Raw genomic sequence first — 17,869 nt, 5'->3', positions numbered from 1 at the left:
TCCAAAGAATTTCCAGTTTGCAGCCAACAGCTACCCATGTTCTCCTCCCCATCCCAACTGCGTTTTCCTCTTGCCATTTCACCCACCAAGATTCTTCTTCACATAATCAAATTCCATACCTTACTCAAGACTCTGCTTAAATTTTGCTAATTCCAAAAAATCTTTTCTAGCCATATCCATTCTTGGAATTCTAAAAGCAATTACTGGGGCCAGGCCTGGTGGCTCACACCTGTAATCCCAGCACTGTAAGAGGCGGAGGCGGGCAGATCACCTGAAATCAGGAGTTTGAGACCAGCCTGGGCTGCATGGCGAAACCCCGTCTCTACAAAAAATCAAAAAATTAGCTGGGTGTGGTGGTGCACTCCTGTGATCCCAGCTACTGGAGGCTGAGGCACAAGAATCGCTTGAACCTGGGAGATGGAGGTTGCCCTGACCCAAGATCGCACCACTGCTCTCCAGCCTGGGTGACAGAGCAAGACTTCGTCTCAAAAAATAAAATAAAATAAAATGAAAGCAATTATTGGTAGCATAATTAATTTAGTTTTATTCACTGATCTAATTAACTAATAAGTTAGTATTTATTCAGTGACCAGCAGTCGTAATGGTTGGGAATTTTAAAAGTAATTGCAGTTGTTGAATATTTGTTGTGTTAACTTTATTTCTCCTATTATGCTGTGTGAGCATCTTTATGGTAATGCATGTCTTACGTGTCTCTATTCATTCAAGTCCCCACACAGCATCTTGTTCTTGGTTGCCGACCAGCAAAAATGCCTTGTATTTATTCACTTCAATGTTAATATGACTTAACTCTTTTCCTATATAGTTAACAGTTTTGTGATCTTGCAAGTCCTTCATTTTACTGTATTTTGCTAAATGTGTTCATTATTATTAGTAACAAGCTTTGTTCAGCGAGAGTTCTTTAAGATTCTCTTCAAAATTCTTGTAAAGCACATTTATTTTCATTCTAAAATAAGCCCCCCCTTGTGCCTTATTCTTTTATTATAAATTTATGCATAAAGTCATTTTTACGAGTTTAAATTTATCATCTACTCACTTATAAAGCAGTGTTTGTTAAGTTTGGTAAAGCGATAGAGTGGCCTGGGCTGTCTTCTTCCCCACTCTACCTTAAGACAAATGATTTGACTTGAGCTTTTAATTTGCAAGGTTCCCTCCTAAGGACAGCAAATGTAATATAAGTGAAGCATTAGAATGAGCATTTAGAGTTCCAAGAGGGTCACAATCTACTAATTTGTTATTTAAAAGCTGATGAGATGATTGCTTCCAGCCATGGTAGTAGGCATGAAGCCTTTGAGTGTGGTGGCACACCTGGCCTCATCTTATGCTCTGTGGGGCACAGCACATGCTTAAAGCAGTACCATCCTCACACTGATTTGTCAGTGTGGTTTTGCTGCACAGAACCAACACAAGTGAGACATAGCCAGCCATCTCCTAAAACAGGTCCTTTTGACCCTAACATAGAGGTAGCAAAGTGAGACAGAAGATGGAATAAGAGAAGTATAGAACACCTATGAACTATGAGCCGCTAAGCCCTTCAACATGTATGTTGTTTAATTTTCTCAACATCGATGAAATGGATAGTAACAATTTACAGATGAAGAAGCGGAACCTCATAGAGATAAAACAATGTATTCATTGTTAGATATTGAGTAAATGGTAGATTTGTGGAATGAATTCAAATATGACAGCTAAACCAACACCCTGAATTCCTCTTGCTTTTGCTCCCATAACCCAGTGTTATTTGGTACCCTTTGTATTAATATATATTAATGTAATTATTTAGAATTGTTGGTTTTCTTTCCTACTGGACCGTAAGTCCTAAGAGTAGAAACCATGATTGTTTTGTTCAGTGTTAAATCTCTAAGACCAAATAGTTTGCTTGCCTTAAATCTGGTGCTCAGTTAATATTTTTGCTTCCCTTTTTAGTGCGGGTGGGTTGGGGCAGATAGGAAGAGGACCATGGTTTCTACCACTTTGTGTTGATTGACTTAGGTAAGAAAAGAGTACACAGAAAGTCTAGGCCAGTGTGAACCTGAACAATCAGAAGGTCTTATGGGTGAGTTAAACCTCTTAGGAGGAAATAAAATAATTTTTAACTGTAACCTACATCTAACGCCATGCATGACCTTAAGTACCTTCATTCTCAAAAATAAACTATTATAGAGCTTGGCACAGTGCCATATACTAGTAGTTCCAGCTACTTGGGAGGCTGAGGCAGGGGGATCACTTGAGCCCAGGAGTTGGAGGCTGTAGTGTGCTATAGTCACACCTGTGAATAGCCACTGCAGCACTGCAGTCTGCGCAATATAGCAAGACTCTGTCTCTTAAATAACAAAAAAGGTATCATAGTTGAGAAATCACAGTAAGGATGGGGAAATGCTGACATCTCAATAATACAGATCAAGCTACTCTATTTAATTTTTTTAAAATTCTTTTCCTAGAAAAAATCAGACAAAGATATGCAGATTTGCCTGGAGAACTGCACATTATTGAACTTGAAAAAGATAAGAATGGACTTGGACTCAGCCTTGCTGGTAATAAAGACCGATCACGCATGAGCATATTTGTGGTGGGAATTAACCCGGAAGGACCTGCTGCCACAGATGGACGAATGCGTATTGGAGATGAACTCTTAGAGGTGAGAAGCATATGTTTTTAACTTATCTTTTGGTGAAGTCGATGGGTGCAGTGGATGTTGTATAGGAAAATGAGGTGAAGGGGAAGAATGATGTCAAATTATATTTCCTTCAACTACTTAAAATCATTTTTCAAAGCAAGAACAGAAATCAAACTGTTGCTTGCAAATGTTATTTGCTGCTTAAGTAAAAACTAATCTCACAGAATATTTTAGAAGTTCTTCAGTAAAATATCATGGAAACATTAAAACCTTTGTTTTTAATATCAATTTTTAAATATTCAAAATTTGTATATTAACCTAATTTTGATAGTATTTATCAAAATTCTCTTTGGGTTTTAAATTAATCATACATGTAACTGTTGTTGTTCTTCAGTTTTTCGGGGGGAAGTGGGGAAGATGTTAGAGCCTACAAGAGGCTGTGAGCTTCTCAAAAATAATAATGTCTGTGAAGTTCAGGATATGGGTTAAGGCTACATAGGTTCTTTCTTTAGGAATAGAATAGACAAAAGAGAAGCTAAGAAGATGACTGATCCTCTTTTAATTACTCCAGATAATTTCATTAATAATCTGAAAAGGTTATTCTTATTCTTCTACACTTAAATTTAAGGTATCTGTTCTGAGCTTATCTTAGTTTGATACTCAAATGAGTATCGCCTCAGTTTGTTTCCTTTGGCTTACGTTTAGAGACTTCCTCAGAGATGAGACAAAAGCGATGGTGGTAGTAAAAATGATGAAAGAGCCAATGTACTCAGTTATTACTAGCACTGTGCGTATGCATTGTACATGTTTGTTGTTCATTCACCCATTCTTTCAGCTAACACTTTTGAGTGTCTATTAGGACCAGAAACAGAAAAAGAGATGAATACATCCAGTTCCTTCATTAGTATAGCTCACAGTCTAGAAGAAGAAAACAGACGTGAAAAGATATTTATACTACAAAATGAGAAATGCAATAATGATGATGATGATGATGACAATAACAGCTAAAATATACCTGGTACCAAACACAACAACCTCTTTTACTGGTGAGATCACAAACTAAATGATAGTGTTAGGATTCAATGGCAGGCAGTTTGACTTGTAGCTCTTTGTAAACCATTGTGCTTTAAGGCCTATTTGATAAAATGTTCCAACTTTAGAACGTTTAGGGGAGCTAAATCATGGAGACACTGAGTGTTAGACTGCTTACTTGAAATGAAGGCTTACTGATTTTGCATTTTACGATTTCCTCCTCAGACTCTGACTCAGAATAGAATTTACAGTCATCCATAATTTTACTTGCCTAATAATAACTACTGCCACAGCTGGCCAGGTGCAACAGGAAGACTATCACCATCAACTCTTTCTTCCAAACCCTGGTTGCTTCTCCCCACTTAAAACCTGTTTCTGCAAAGAAGTTGCTTCCAGGATTACTTTTCTTTTCTTGTTCTTTTATAATATAGCATCATGAATGGGACCCACATTGGGTCGTAACACTGACTAGCATAATCATTACATAAATAAAGTCAAAGATGACCTTATGTAACCAATATTATTCATCGCCTCAGTTTGTTTCCTTTGGCTTACGTTTAGAGACTTCCTCAGAGATGAGACAAAAGCGATGGTGGTAGTAAAAATGATGAAAGAGCCAATGTACTCAGTTATTACTAGCACTGTGCGTATGCATTGTACATGTTTGTATTCAGTATTCTTAAGAACCCTTTATGGTAACAACTATTATTATCTCCATTTTATGGATTAGAAACTGGATAATAATATACCTAATATTGCAGAACTAAGTGAGTAAGTGTGGATAAGAACTCAGGCTTGCCAGACTCCAAGACCCGTGTTACAGCCATTAAGTTATACTATTCTCCCCATGGGACTTTTTTTTTTTTTGAGACGGAGTTTCGCTCTTGTTGCCCAGGCTGGAGTACAATAGCACGATCTCGGTTTACCGCAACCTCCGCCTCCTAAGTTCAAGAGATTCTCCTGCCTCAGCCTCCCGAGTAGCCAGGATTACAGGCATGTGCCACCACGCCGGGCTAATTTTTGTATTTTTAGTAGAGACAGGGTTTCTCCATGTTGGTCAGGCTGGTCTCGAACTCCCGACCTCAGGTGATCCATCCGCCTCGGCCTCCCAAAGTGCTGGGATTACAGGCATGAGCCACCAGGCCTGGTCCCATGGGACTTCTTTAACCAACCCAGTTTGTTTAGATTCAGGAGATTCCTGACTTTTGATGCTTTAGTCTTCAGGGAATCATGTATATTAAGTCACTGTGTTGTGTTATACCTATCTAGACAGAGATTTCCTGACTTGCTTGGTATATGGAAACACTCCAAAGGCTATAATTTGGAATATGAAGATTCTTGTTCCATTCTTTCTACCTTATTAAGACTCAAGATGGAATGTCCTGTAATATCCAGACTAACAGGAGCATGGGTATTTTATTTCTCTGTCTGACATTTTATTAGACACTGATAACAAATGAGCTGTGGCTGCAGAGTAATGAGAGTGTTTTACAGGTCAAACACAAAATTCAGCACTATGTATGTGGCAGCAAGCACTGGACTTGGAAGACCTACCGTAACTTGTCTCGATTCTTTTGGTTATTGGTTGTATTTCCGAATTTGCTCAGCATAATGTATGTAAGAGGTAAAGAGTTTTCCTTCTCTTAGACAGCAGAACATCAACTGACATCAAATGTGTGAAGATTGTCCCCCACATACTAAGCAATTCTTAAGCTGACACCAACTGAGTATCCTATGATTCAATTCAATTCTGACACTAGGTACCTGGAGACAGCATCAGTCCCACAAGTTAAGGGCTCAGTCCCACAACACTGTCTCCCACCATTTCAGAGGCCATTTGCAATCCCAGGTTATGACCTGAACTTCTGACCAACCAGCCGTTAATTGGGAGTGCCCATGAACCCCTAACTCAGGTTTGATTCATTTGCTAGAGTGGCTCACAGAAGTCAGTAAAACAATTTACTTATATTTAGTCATAAAGGAAGTTACAAAGATACAGGTGAACAGCCAGATGAAGAGACAGATATAAAGGTTGAGGTGTAAGTGAAGGGGAGGGCAGAGTTTCCATGCCCTGTCTGGGCATGCTACCCACTAGACAGGTCCACATGTTCAGCAAGCCGAGAGCTCTACAAACCCCATAGTTCAGGGGTTTTTATTAAGGCTTCATCATGTAGGCATGAGCAATTATTACCTCATTCTCCCTGAGGGTCGGAACTGAACATTCCAAGCTTTTAGCCATGGTTTCGTCCTTCTGGCAATCATCTCCCATTCAAGAACCCACCAAGAGTTGCCTCATTAGAACAAAAGACACTCTTGTCACCCAAGGAATTCCAAGGGATTAGGAGCTCTGTGTCAAGAACCCAGATCAGAGACCAAATATTAAAACAAGAGATGTACCTAGCACCTAGCACCCCTGTTGCTCAGGAAATTACAACGGCTTTAGGAGCTCTGTGCCAGAAACTGCAAGCAGAGAACAAATATATATTTCTGATTATATCACAATAGCACAGCATGGTGAATAGTTAACTGTTAATTAAAACAGACTTCCACTCCCTTAGAAACTTCCGGTATCTGTTTGCTAAGCTAGAGTCTGGAAGAACTCTGCTGGATAAAAAATAAGAACATTTTGCTTTATTGGACTCTTCCTATGCTTTCCTTTGACCTTCGGAATTTGGCCCTTTCATTGCAATTCAGCAACTTCATCTTCATTCAGAGATGGAACGAACAAAAAGATTAAACATACCAATAACTTAACTCCCCATCACTCCACAAAGATTCTCTAGTTTAAAAAAAATGATAACGAATAAAAATATGTTGGAATATAGATTCTGGCATCATGTATCTTTGGCTAATTATTTATCTTCTCTAAGCCTCAGCTACCTCCTTTTTCAAATGGAGAAATTAATTCATTCAGCAAATATCTTACTGTGCATCTGTCATATAGCAGGTGCTGTATGAACGAAGTGTAGATTCTCTATTGGTGAACAAAATACATAATACCTGCCCTCACAGAGCTTCCAGTCTAGTGATTGTACAGCATCAACCTCAGAGGGTAGTGTGGGAATTAATAAGAGTATGTGGCACATAGAAATACCTTAATACATTTCAGATGATTTTGATTTTATTCGTAATTTTTTTTCAGAGTTGTATAGCTCAGTTCTTTTTATTCATTTATATTAATGCCTTTGTCTCTGAAACTCTGTCCCATAGGGAAGTCATCTTTTTATTCCTTGATGGCTCCATGCAATATCCTGAAGAGCTGGGAGAATGGAAAAATGCATATACAGGATTCTTTTTTTTTTTTCCCAAGACAGAGTTTCGCTCTTGTTGCCCAGGCTGGAGTGCGATGGTGCCATCTTGGCTCACTGCAACCTCCACCTCCCAGGTTCAAGCAATTCTCCTGCCTCAGCCTCCCAAGTAGCTGGGATTACAGGTGCATGCCACCACACCCGGCTAATTTTTTGTATTTAGTAGAGACAGGGTTTCACTATGTTGGTCAGGCTGGTCTCGAACTCCTGACCTCAGGTGATCCAACTGCCTCAGCCTCCCAAAGTGCTGGGATTACAGGGGTGAGCCACCATGCCCAGCCCATATACAGGATTCTTAAGCATTTATAACCCATCTTCTCATTGGGCTTTAGGTCAGAGATGATAGAGAATTAAATTCATGTGAGAACCATTTCCCTGATTTCTTTTTATAGCTCAGAAAAATTTTCAATTATTACTCTATGATATGTGAAGAATTTGTATATAGTATAATATCAAATCCAATGTGCTTTTGAGCTAAGTATAGGAAATTGATTTAATGATGAGTACCAAGAAAGCTAAAGCCAGTGTTATAATAGCTGTTCTTTGGATATTGCAGTGTAGTAGATTGTAGAAGTATACTGCATTATATGGGAAGCATTTGCAAGTGGGCTTTTAGATCATACCTATTGGGTTTCTGAGAGCAAATCATGAGTGGTTGCTTTACCCTCTGACGCTGTGTTTATTTTTATCGTCTCTCCCTCAATTGAAGTAAAATGCTCAGTGTCTTGATTATTTTTATAACTTCATTATTTGCACATATTATTTATCATTATTGTTTTGCCTCTATGGTATGGCTTTGCTCACAGCCTCCCTTTATTTATACTTGATCTTAATTCCTTCAGACCCTTAGATGAGGCTAATTTATAGAAAAAAGCAAAAAGAGAGGTCGAGCATACATTGTGGCTTCTTTGAAGCCAGAAACTCAGCTTTTCTTTGAGAGCCCTGTTCATGACACACTTTTGGTGTGACATTTGCTAGCAGTTTTGTTGCTGCGGGACTGCACCATTACAGTGGAAGAGCATTCAGCAAATTCTGTCGATCAATAGCTTGGTTCACTTACAAAAGAAATTTTACATTAAGCCCCTAAAAGACAATATGATTAAATCTCAGCTTCTTTGCCCTTTACTTCCATGCTAGTAAGAAGGTTACTAAATTAATTTCAAAAGGCATTAACATATAATCACCATGTGGACTGGAATGAGACTTACGCTAGAGTATTGGCTTTCCCAAAGCAATTAGTCCTGGAAAATGCACAGGCCTGTGCATGGGGCTGTCATATGAATATAGAATTCATTTATAATCTTCCCTTCAGTGCAAATGTGGGAAAAAAGAGTTGATGGTGCTGTGCAGGGAATTGGAGTAATTTGTCAGGTTCCAAAAGCAGCCAGAAGGAACAAAGTGGGTGGCACAAGAAGTGCACAATTGATTGGGCTAGTGTATTGAGCTGTGTTTTGTCTGGTTCCCAAGCCTTTTGAGATAGAAGAAGTATGCAGTACATTCCCTTTGTATCGTTTACCTGAAGGATAACCCAAGTAAAATCCTGTCATTTTGCATATGTATAAAATGATATTAAGAATCATGAAAAATCAAAAGCATGAATGTGTCCTGTATTTGTCAGGGATAAAGACATAGAGCTACAGGTAATCTCAAATCTCAGTGTCCAGTAATATTTATTTTATAAGAGAAAAAACCAAAACCATAAAAGTTAAATGACTGGCCCAGGTGTATGTGCAGCTGCTTCATGCAAAACTCCTGCCAGGAGCCCTTACCAGCACCACTGTCTCAGCAGTTTATCCCTGACTCTCTGCTTGCTGCCAGTGAATTGTTTTTGAAATCTTTTGGAAAACTTAGATGTGTTTGGAAGTACAGTAGAGTAGTTAATAAATCACTAGCTTCTGCATATGCATGGATAAGATTACTTATATAGTCAGAAGCTTCTGTCATCTAGATTGGCTCTTTTAGATTACCATACATGGATGCAATCTTATGAAGTGTGTTTCTTAATGAAATAACTATGCCCTCAGAGACCTCATGTAATAAAATATCCCATTATAGAAACAGTAGTTTGAGGAACAGAAAGAAGAACAAAGAATTAAAAATTGCAAGAAAATAACTTTTCCTGTAGCTTTATTCATAGAGATAGGTTCTTTTTTTTTTTTTTTTTTTTGAGATGGAGTCTTGCTCTATCACCCAGGCTGGAGTACAGTGGCACAATCTTGGCTCACAGCAACCTCTGCTTCCTAGGTTCAAGTGATTCTTGTGCCTCAGCCTCCCGAGTACCTGGGATTACAGGTGCATACCGCCACGCCCGGCTAATTTTTGTATTTTAGTGGAGATGGGGTGTCACCATGTTGGCCAGACTAGTCTGGAACTCCTGACCTCAAGTGATCTGCCCGCCTTGGCCTCCCAAAGTGCTGGGATTACAGGGGTGAGCCACTGCGCCTGGCCAGAGATAGGTTCTAAATAGCTAAAGGTGTAAAAATGAATTGATCAAGTGTTCGATATTGTAGCTATGGTTTCACTAATACTAAATACTATTCACTAATAGTATTTGCTGTTCGATTGTAGCTATGGTTTCACTAATACTAAATACTATTCACTAATAGTATGTGATGTTGCTGTATGTCAATATTGTATCTCAAAGCTATTAAAAAATGCGTGATTAAACCTGACACAAATACATATTGTAAGCAAGGCCTGAATATGACCTTCCCATATGCAGAGCCAAAGTCACCTCATTTTGTTACTCGTAAGATGATCTGCAACCCGGTTCACAACTCTAAAGGTTGCCAGAGGACTGTGGTGCTGGCTGAGTGGTCAGCCTCACACACTAAGTGCAGTCCTCTGGTCATTACAGCATTGTAACCAATAACTATCTGTGTCTTGCTAATCATGTTCCCTAAGTAATCAATTGTGTTATACTCAGTTTCAGTTACAAAAGACTTGCTCATTAAAAGAAATTGAGAGTGAGGTTAGGGTGCTGAATAGGGAATTGAGCTAACATTGAGTACTTAACTATTTGCCTGGTAGTAGGCTATGTTTTTAAGTTACTTGAGTTCTGGATTAATAATGATTCTAGAAGGTAATCAGTGAATTCATTACTGTTTTGTATTAATAGTTTTGGTAGATACAGATTAATGCAATTTATCCAGTACTAGTTTAAAACACCCAAGATAGTTTCTCACAATACAATTCCATGCTATTCTTATCTTCTTAATTTTGTGTGTGTGTGGTTTTTTTTTTTTTTTTTTTTAAAGACAGGGTCTCACTCTGTCACCAGGCTGGGGGTGCAATAGAATGATCATAGCTCACTGTAACTTGAAACTCCTGGGCTCAAGTGATCCTCCCTCCTCAGCCTCCTGAGTAGCTAGGACTATAGGTGCATGCCACTGTGTCCAGCTTTTATACATATATATATATTTTTTTTTTTTTTTTCTTTTTGAGACAGAATCTCACGCTGTCACCCAGGCTGGAGTGCAGCAGCGTGATCTCGGCTCACTGCAACCTCCACCTCCTAAATTCAAGCTATTCTTCTGCCTCAGCCTCTCGATGAACTGAGATTATAGGCACGCGCCATCAGGCCTGGCTAATTTTTTTTTTTTGTATTTTTAGTAGAGATGGGGTTTCACCATGTTGGCCAGGCTGGTCTTGAACTCCTGATCTTAAGTGATCTGCCTGCCTCTGCCTCCCAAAGTGCTGGGATTACAGGCGTGAGCCACTGTGCCTAGCCCAGCTAATTTTTATTTTATTTGTTGTAGAGTCAAAGTCTTTCTGTATCGCCCAGGCTGATCTCCAACTCCTGGGCTCAAGCAGTCTTCCCACCTCAACCTCCCAAAGGGCTGGAATTACAGATGTGAGCCACTGTGCCCAGCCTGTCTTCTAAAAATTTAATGCCACTTTGAATTAATTAAAAGTAGAATATAGTTAGTGAAATTATATTCATCACTTAAGAACCAAAGAAGAAGAAAATTTATTTTTTGAGCTTGTTCTTGCACTAGGAGAGCTTGTCTGAACTTCGTAATTAAAGACCTTTACCCTTCAGTTCCTTCATAGAGTTAAGAGTTTTATTTTCCAGTTGCAGAAACTGTTATGTAAAACCTAGTTCGTATCGGTTGGCCTCATTCTTTTCTGTTTCCTGCTATGAAGTCTTTGAGCTCTATTTCTGCCATTTTTGTTTCCGACTGTGGCTTGTTAGGGGAAGAGTTAAATTATTTAGTCATACTTCCTTATGCCACTGAAATATTGAGGCCAAAAATCCATATTCTTGTCTTGGAGGAATGACAATCGTTTTTTTTTATTACTGCAGTCCTCATTATTGCTTGCACAAAAGCTTTATGTGTGGTCTCTCCAGTGAGCCAAATTATCTTAAAATTATGGAAAGTGCCATGAAAATAGAAAGCAAAAATGATGATTGAAGAAGCAGATTACTGAAGAAATCTGTTAAAAAAAAAATAGCGACAAGAATGTATGCTGGGGAAGAAATTTACGGAAGGAGTAAGTTTCAGCAGTGCCTCTCTCCACTCTTCTTTCTGCGGTTTTCCCCCATGTCTTCCATAACCTATTGGGAGTGCTCTCTGGGCCTCCATTTCCTCCTTTGTCCAGCACTTTCCCAACTTCCTTCATGTCCTATGGATATTGTAGTGAATGTACTAAAATGCAGCCTGGAAAAATATGCTCTTAGAATTGATAGAAGTTTTCTTATATTAACCTTTTGTATTTTACTCCCCATTTGTATATTTTCTGCCCCATTAACAGTATATAAGAGAGGCTGGGCACAGTGGCTCACACCTGTAATCCCAGCACCTTGGGAGGCTGAGGCAGGCAGATCACCTGAGGTCAGGAGTTCAAGACCAGCCTGGCCAACATGGTGAAACCCCATCTCTACTAAAAATACAAAAATTAGCCAAAAATGGTGGTACACAGCTGTAATCTCAGCTACTCGGGGGGCTGAGGCACAAGAATCATTTGAACCTAGGAGGTGGAGGTTACAATGAGCTGAGATCACACCATTGCACTCCAGCCTGGGTGACAGAGTGAGACTCTATCTCAAAAAAACAAAACAAAACAAAAAAAACCCAGTACATAAGAGAGGCCGTTCCACTCCTTCCATCCCAAAAGCTAGCAAATACTGGATATTATAAGACCTCAGGCAACCTGATAGGTGAAAGTTTTGTCATTAGAGAAAGTTTTTCACACATATACATATACAGTTAAGGAAGAAAGTAGTACTGTGCTGAGGTGAGGCAGAGTTGTGGTTTTTGTTTTTGTTGTTTTTTGGATTTTTTTTTTTAGGCGGAGTCTTGCTCTGTCACCCAGGCTGGAGTGCAGTGGTGTGATCGTGGCTCACTGCAACCTCTGCCTCCCAGGTTCAAGTGATTCTCCTGCCTCAGCCTCCCGAGTAGCTGGGATTACAGGCGCCTGCCATCATGCCCGGCTAATTTTTGTATTTTTAGTAGAGACAGGGTTTCACCATATTGCCCACCTGACCTCAGGTGATCCTCCTGCCTCGGCCTCTCAACATGCTGGGATTATAGGTGACAGCCACCGTGCCCAGCCCAGAGTTTTTAAAGTTGACCCTTGAGTTGGGTTTTTCTCTTTCTTTACCACTGTAAAAAAATAATGAATGAGAATTGGGTGCTGGGTTTTGTTTTGTTGTTTTAGTGGTGGCAGGGAAGCTGGGGATGTGGGTGATTAGGATGAGTATTACAGAGGTAGAAGGAGTCCCATGGCACCAAGTTCCATCTTCTGTTACCCATTCCAGAGGCCCCGAACCTACCTATAGGCTTTGAGATCAGGAGGCTTGAGCTTGGATTCTGGCTCTGCCACCTCCTTACCTAGAACCCCTTTGTAAGTCACTGAGTTTGTGAGTCTCAACGTCGTCATTACACAATTACAGGAACACCAACCTTCTCTGTCATGATGGGCAGTGTGGCAGTACTGGACTCTGGATGAGTTATACTTTAAAAGCTATCAACTGTATATGATGTAATCCTGCCCCTACAGGACTGATTCACTAACAAGAGTACTGTTTAAAAGAAAGAAAAAGAGAGCAGGGTGCAGTGGCTCACACTTGTAATCCCAGCACTTTGGGAGGCTGAGGCAGTTGGATCATTTGAGGTCAGGAGTTCGAGGCCAGCCTGGCCAACATAGTGAAACCCCGTCTCTATCGGAAATACAAAAAAATTAGCCAGGTGTGGTAGTGCACACCTGTAATCCCAGCTACTTGGGAGGCTGAGGCAGGAGAATCGCTTGAACCCGGGAGGCAGAGGTTGCAGTGAGCCAAGATCATGCCACTGCACTCTAGCCTGGAAACAAGAGTGAAACTCCGTCTCGAGAAAAAAAAAAGAAAGAGAAACTGGAGTTGGAAGGGAGCACAGTTAGGGAGTGATGAGTCCTTTGATGACTGAATGGGTTTTTGACCATGTCTATACAAGGGACAAGTGAAATATTTTGAAGGCAAGAGAAAAGATTTCTAGCAACAGAGAGAATTGAGGTGGGGTTCTAATTAGATCAGCGGTTTTTATGAAAAGGAGCAAATATTAAGCATTACTAGTTTAGGGAAAGTCTTGACTGGTAGCATATATCAATGTTCTTGGAAGAATAAATTCCCGGTCATTGGTCACCTGAGTCCTGTCTGCTTAGGTGGCTAACAATACCATTGATAGAGTTAGGCTGTAATATCTCAATGTCCTAGGAAACCGTGATTCCTCTGTAATATAAGAGGTGGATTATACTGTGCCTTCATTCATTGAGTCTTTCCTTTGCCATGCAGCTAATGGGAAATTAGCTATAGTCACCTACTTCATTTGGTCAAGTGAAACAGCTTGTGGCAATTGGAGCAACTTCCACAGGAGTATTCAAAATTAGAACAACACAGAAACATATTTCTGTATTTTCTCGAAGTCAGTATTTTTCAAAAACATGTCAGGGTTTAGAATTCAAAAGGATATCTTACTCTTTTCCCAATATAACAAATTTAGACAGATGTGAGCTGCATATTACCATTAGGCTGCCTTTAGAATGTATTTCAATTTAATTAGTTTTGTTTGAGAGAAAATAAATCTCCCATCTTTAAGCCTTTTATATGAATGTGATCCTTTGGAAACATTATACTTCACAAGAAATAGATTAAATTGCAACTGTGGAAGATCTTATTTCAGCACTGCAATTTCCATTAAACTGAGTCCTTGAAACCTGCTCCTTTGCCCAAGGTATTAAGAAGTGGCTGCTTGTTGTACACTATTTTGTCTTTTCCAAGGAAAAAATTAATGTGATAATTTATTCAGAAGTCTTTTTTCATTATTGTGAAATTGTGTTTCCCCTGAGTTTCAGGCATCTGCCCTGTCCCATCCCTAGCCTGGTACTCCTTTCCTCCTTTTGGTTCTCCCATCTGCAAAGTGGGAGCAGTGGTTTAGAAAGTGGGCATCTTCTTCATGGGGGCCAGTGCCCAAGATTTTTGGAAAGAAGAAACTACCTCTATTATCTCTGTCAGTCTACTTCTCTCCTCCCCACCCCGAAAGCTACACCGTAAAAGTACCTGTGGTTCCTACAGAGAGACCTTGAGCTTCACACCTGCGTGCCTTTCATATGCTTTTCCCCAGTCATGGAGTCCTCTTGCCACTCACTTCCCGTGTGCCTGCTAAGCTTCTGTCTAAACATCTGTCTACTCCTTCTTAAGAGCAAACTACCCAACTCCAAGATGAGACAATTGCTTCTTGTTTTATGCCTACACACATCATATGGCAATGCAATTATTTGTTTCCAAAACCATGTTACTTACAGAGTACCAGATCCTTGAGGGCAGCAACCGTATCTGACTAAATAAAGTCATTTCTACAAAGTGACTTTCAGAGAATCTGGTACCTAGAACACAAGTGTTTAATACATGGCAGCTATGATGACAATGGTAATGAAAATTCCTGTATCCTCATCACTTATGCAATGATTGTTAAGTGAATAAATGGGTGAATATTCAACATATCTGTTACACTTTTATTGGAATATTTCTTGGTCTGGGGTTTCTACTTTGTGAGCCCTATAAATTGGAATTCTGATTTCATAGGACTAAAAATGAGTTACTTATACTATGGCTTTTTTTCACCCCAAGTAAATACCCTTAGGGAATGTTTTTTAATTAATAAGCTTTTAAACTGCAAGATATTTTGGCTATAAATTCTGATTCTAGATGTGTTATGTTGGTCAAATTTCTTAAACTCACTGTGCCTCAATTTCTCCATCTATATAATGATGTAACCATGCAGTTCTCTACTGGTTTGAGTGAGACAAGTAATGTATTAGGCATGTGTGCACATGTATGTGTGTGTGCCTTCTATGTTGTAAGCATTTATTAAATGGTACTATTATAGTTATAAAATGTCAATATAGAAAAACAAACTGAAAATCACCTTAAATCCCACCAGCGATATGGTCATTGCTGACATTTAGTAGAGATACTCACAGAACTTTCTTTAAACCCACACAGAAACTTTTACATAAATGAAAATAATGTGGCAAATAGGTTGCATGAAATTTGTTATTTTCTTCACTCTGCATGCAGTGTTTTCTTTCTATAACAATGCATCTACATCTGTATCATCCTCCCCTACCTCCGTTTAATACTGCAGTTTTCCATTTATTGATATACGATTATTAGTATAATCGTTTGTTGGTTAATACGTAGTTTTTTTCACTTTTTCTCTTTTAAAAGAATAGCCATGAGAGGGATGACTAGGTTTTTTAATTTTTTAGGATTTTTTTTTTTTTTTTTTTTTTTTTGAGACATAGTTTCACCTGTCACTCAGGCTGGAGGGCAGTGGCGTGATCTCAGCTTACTGCAGCCTCCACCTCCTGGGTTCAAGCTATTCTTGTGCCTCAGCTTCCTGAGTGGCCAGGCTGGTCTCAAACTCCTGACCTCAAGTGATCCACCCACCTTGGCTTCCCAAAGTGCTAGGATTACAGGCGCCCAGCCTAGGATAAATTCTTAGAAGTGGGGCCGGGCGCGGTGGCTCACTCTTGTAATCCCAGCACTTTGGGAGGTCGAGGCGGGCAGATCACGAGGTCAGGAGATGGAGACCACGGTGAAACCCCGTCTCTACTAAAAATACAAAAAATTAGCCGGGCGTGGTGGCGGGCGCCTGTAGTCCCAGCTACTCGGAGAGGCTGAGGCAGGAGAATGGCGTGAACCCGGGAGGCGGAGCTTGCAGTGAGCCGAGATCGCGCCACTGCACTCCAGCCTGGGCGACAGAGCGAGACTCCGTCTCAAAAAAAAAAAAAAAAAAGTGGAATTATTAGATTAAAAATTAACCTCTAAAAATATTCATTGTTGTAAGTACTTATGATTTGGGTTTTTTTTTTTTTTTTTTTTGTCTGTGTGTTACATTCAGTAAAAGAGTTTATTAAAGAAAAAAAGTTGGGCCAGGCACAGTGGCTCATACCTGTAACCTCAGCACTTTGAGAGGCTGAGATGAGAGGATTGCCTGATCCCAAGAGTTCAGGACCACCCTGAGCAAGATAGCAAGACCTTGTCTCTACCAAAAAAATTAGCCAGGCGTGGTGGCACACACGTGTAGTCCTAGCTACTTGGGAGGCTGAGGTGAGAGGATTCCTTGAACCTGGGAGTTAGAGGCTTCTAGGCTACAGTGAGCTATGATTGTGCCACTGCACTCCAGCCTGGACAACAGAACGAGACCCTGCTTCTTAAAAAAAAAGTAAATTACAGAGAAGGACTCTCAGATTTAATTATCACCAATTCAAATTACATGAATTCAACTCAATTCTTTAATAATAATTTGTCACTTTTCATAATCAATCCTTCTGCTTTAATAAAATTGTGGGTGGGGTATTGTTAGGTATAGTATATTATGACATGATATTCACACCTCAGGCAAATCTGTTACTTGAGCTAAACTTTAATTTTTATATAATTAATATTTCCATTCCTAGCTTAAGTTAACTAACTTTTACTTCCAATTTGGCAGGGTTTTTTAAATAGATTTAATTGAGCTGCTCTTCAGTATAAATTTCTTTTCTTTTTTTTTTGTTTTTTTTTGTTTGTTTGTTTTTTGAGACGCAGTCTCGCTCGGTCGCCCCAGGCTGGAGTGCAATGGCACAATCTTGGCTGTCTGCAACCTCCATCTCCCAGGTTCAAGCAATTCTCCTGTCTGCCTCCCAAGTAGCTGGGATTACAGGTGCACGCTGCCACGCCCCGCTAATTTTTTCTATTTTTAGTAGAGGCAGGGTTTCACCATGTTCCCCAGGCTGGTCTCGAACTCCTGAGCTCAGGCGATCCACCCGCCTCGGCCTCCCAAAGTGCTAGGAGTACAGGCGTGAGCCACTGTGTTCAGCCCAGTATAAATTTCTATTCATGTTAGTTGAACTATAAAAAATTAACAGTAGTTGAAAACCTATCACTTCATGATATTTTTGAATAATTAATTTTATTGAAACAAATCTCATTAAAGATCTCTAAAGTGAAAATTTGTATAGTATAACAAAAGGATTTGAATTCATTTACTTTTGCTGAATTTTCACTGGATTAACCCTAATTCTATTTCTGCTAGGTTAATGTTATAATTAAGTATCCCATCTCTGGTACATAAATATAAGAAGACTTACCTCATATCAGATTGTCTTCCCTCACTACAGTAGTTGAAATCAGTCTATAAGGGGAAAAGTCAAACACAGTGAAAATCCAACATAATATAGCTTAGAAGCTTTGCAAATACAGTCAGGCCTTAATGGCAGGGATACATTTCTAAGAAATGCATCACTGTGTGATTTTGTTGTATGAATGTCATAAAGTATACAACCTAGATGGTGTGGCCCACTCCATACCTAGGCTATATGGTATAAGGCTATTGTTCCCAGGCTATAAACCTGGGCAGCATGTTATTGT

The 17,869-nt window shown here is 39.6% G+C and overlaps 1 protein-coding gene across 6 annotated transcripts in view; it reads left to right on the top strand.

Moving 5' to 3' along the window:
- PATJ (PATJ crumbs cell polarity complex component) overlaps window positions 1-17,869 on the top strand; it is a 425,559-nt gene that overhangs the window by 251,698 nt on the left and 155,992 nt on the right. For all 6 annotated transcript variants that reach the window (XM_055235148.2, XM_055235146.2, XM_063613334.1 and 3 more), the window contains exon 28: window positions 2,460-2,656. In XM_055235148.2, the coding sequence (XP_055091123.1) occupies window positions 2,460-2,656 (197 nt within the window). The remainder of the gene's footprint in view (window positions 1-2,459; window positions 2,657-17,869) is intronic.

Source organism: Symphalangus syndactylus, chromosome 19 (assembly GCF_028878055.3).
Source record: "Symphalangus syndactylus isolate Jambi chromosome 19, NHGRI_mSymSyn1-v2.1_pri, whole genome shotgun sequence".
Lineage (NCBI taxonomy): Eukaryota > Metazoa > Chordata > Mammalia > Primates > Hylobatidae > Symphalangus > Symphalangus syndactylus.
This window is presented reverse-complemented; position numbering and strand designations above follow the sequence as displayed.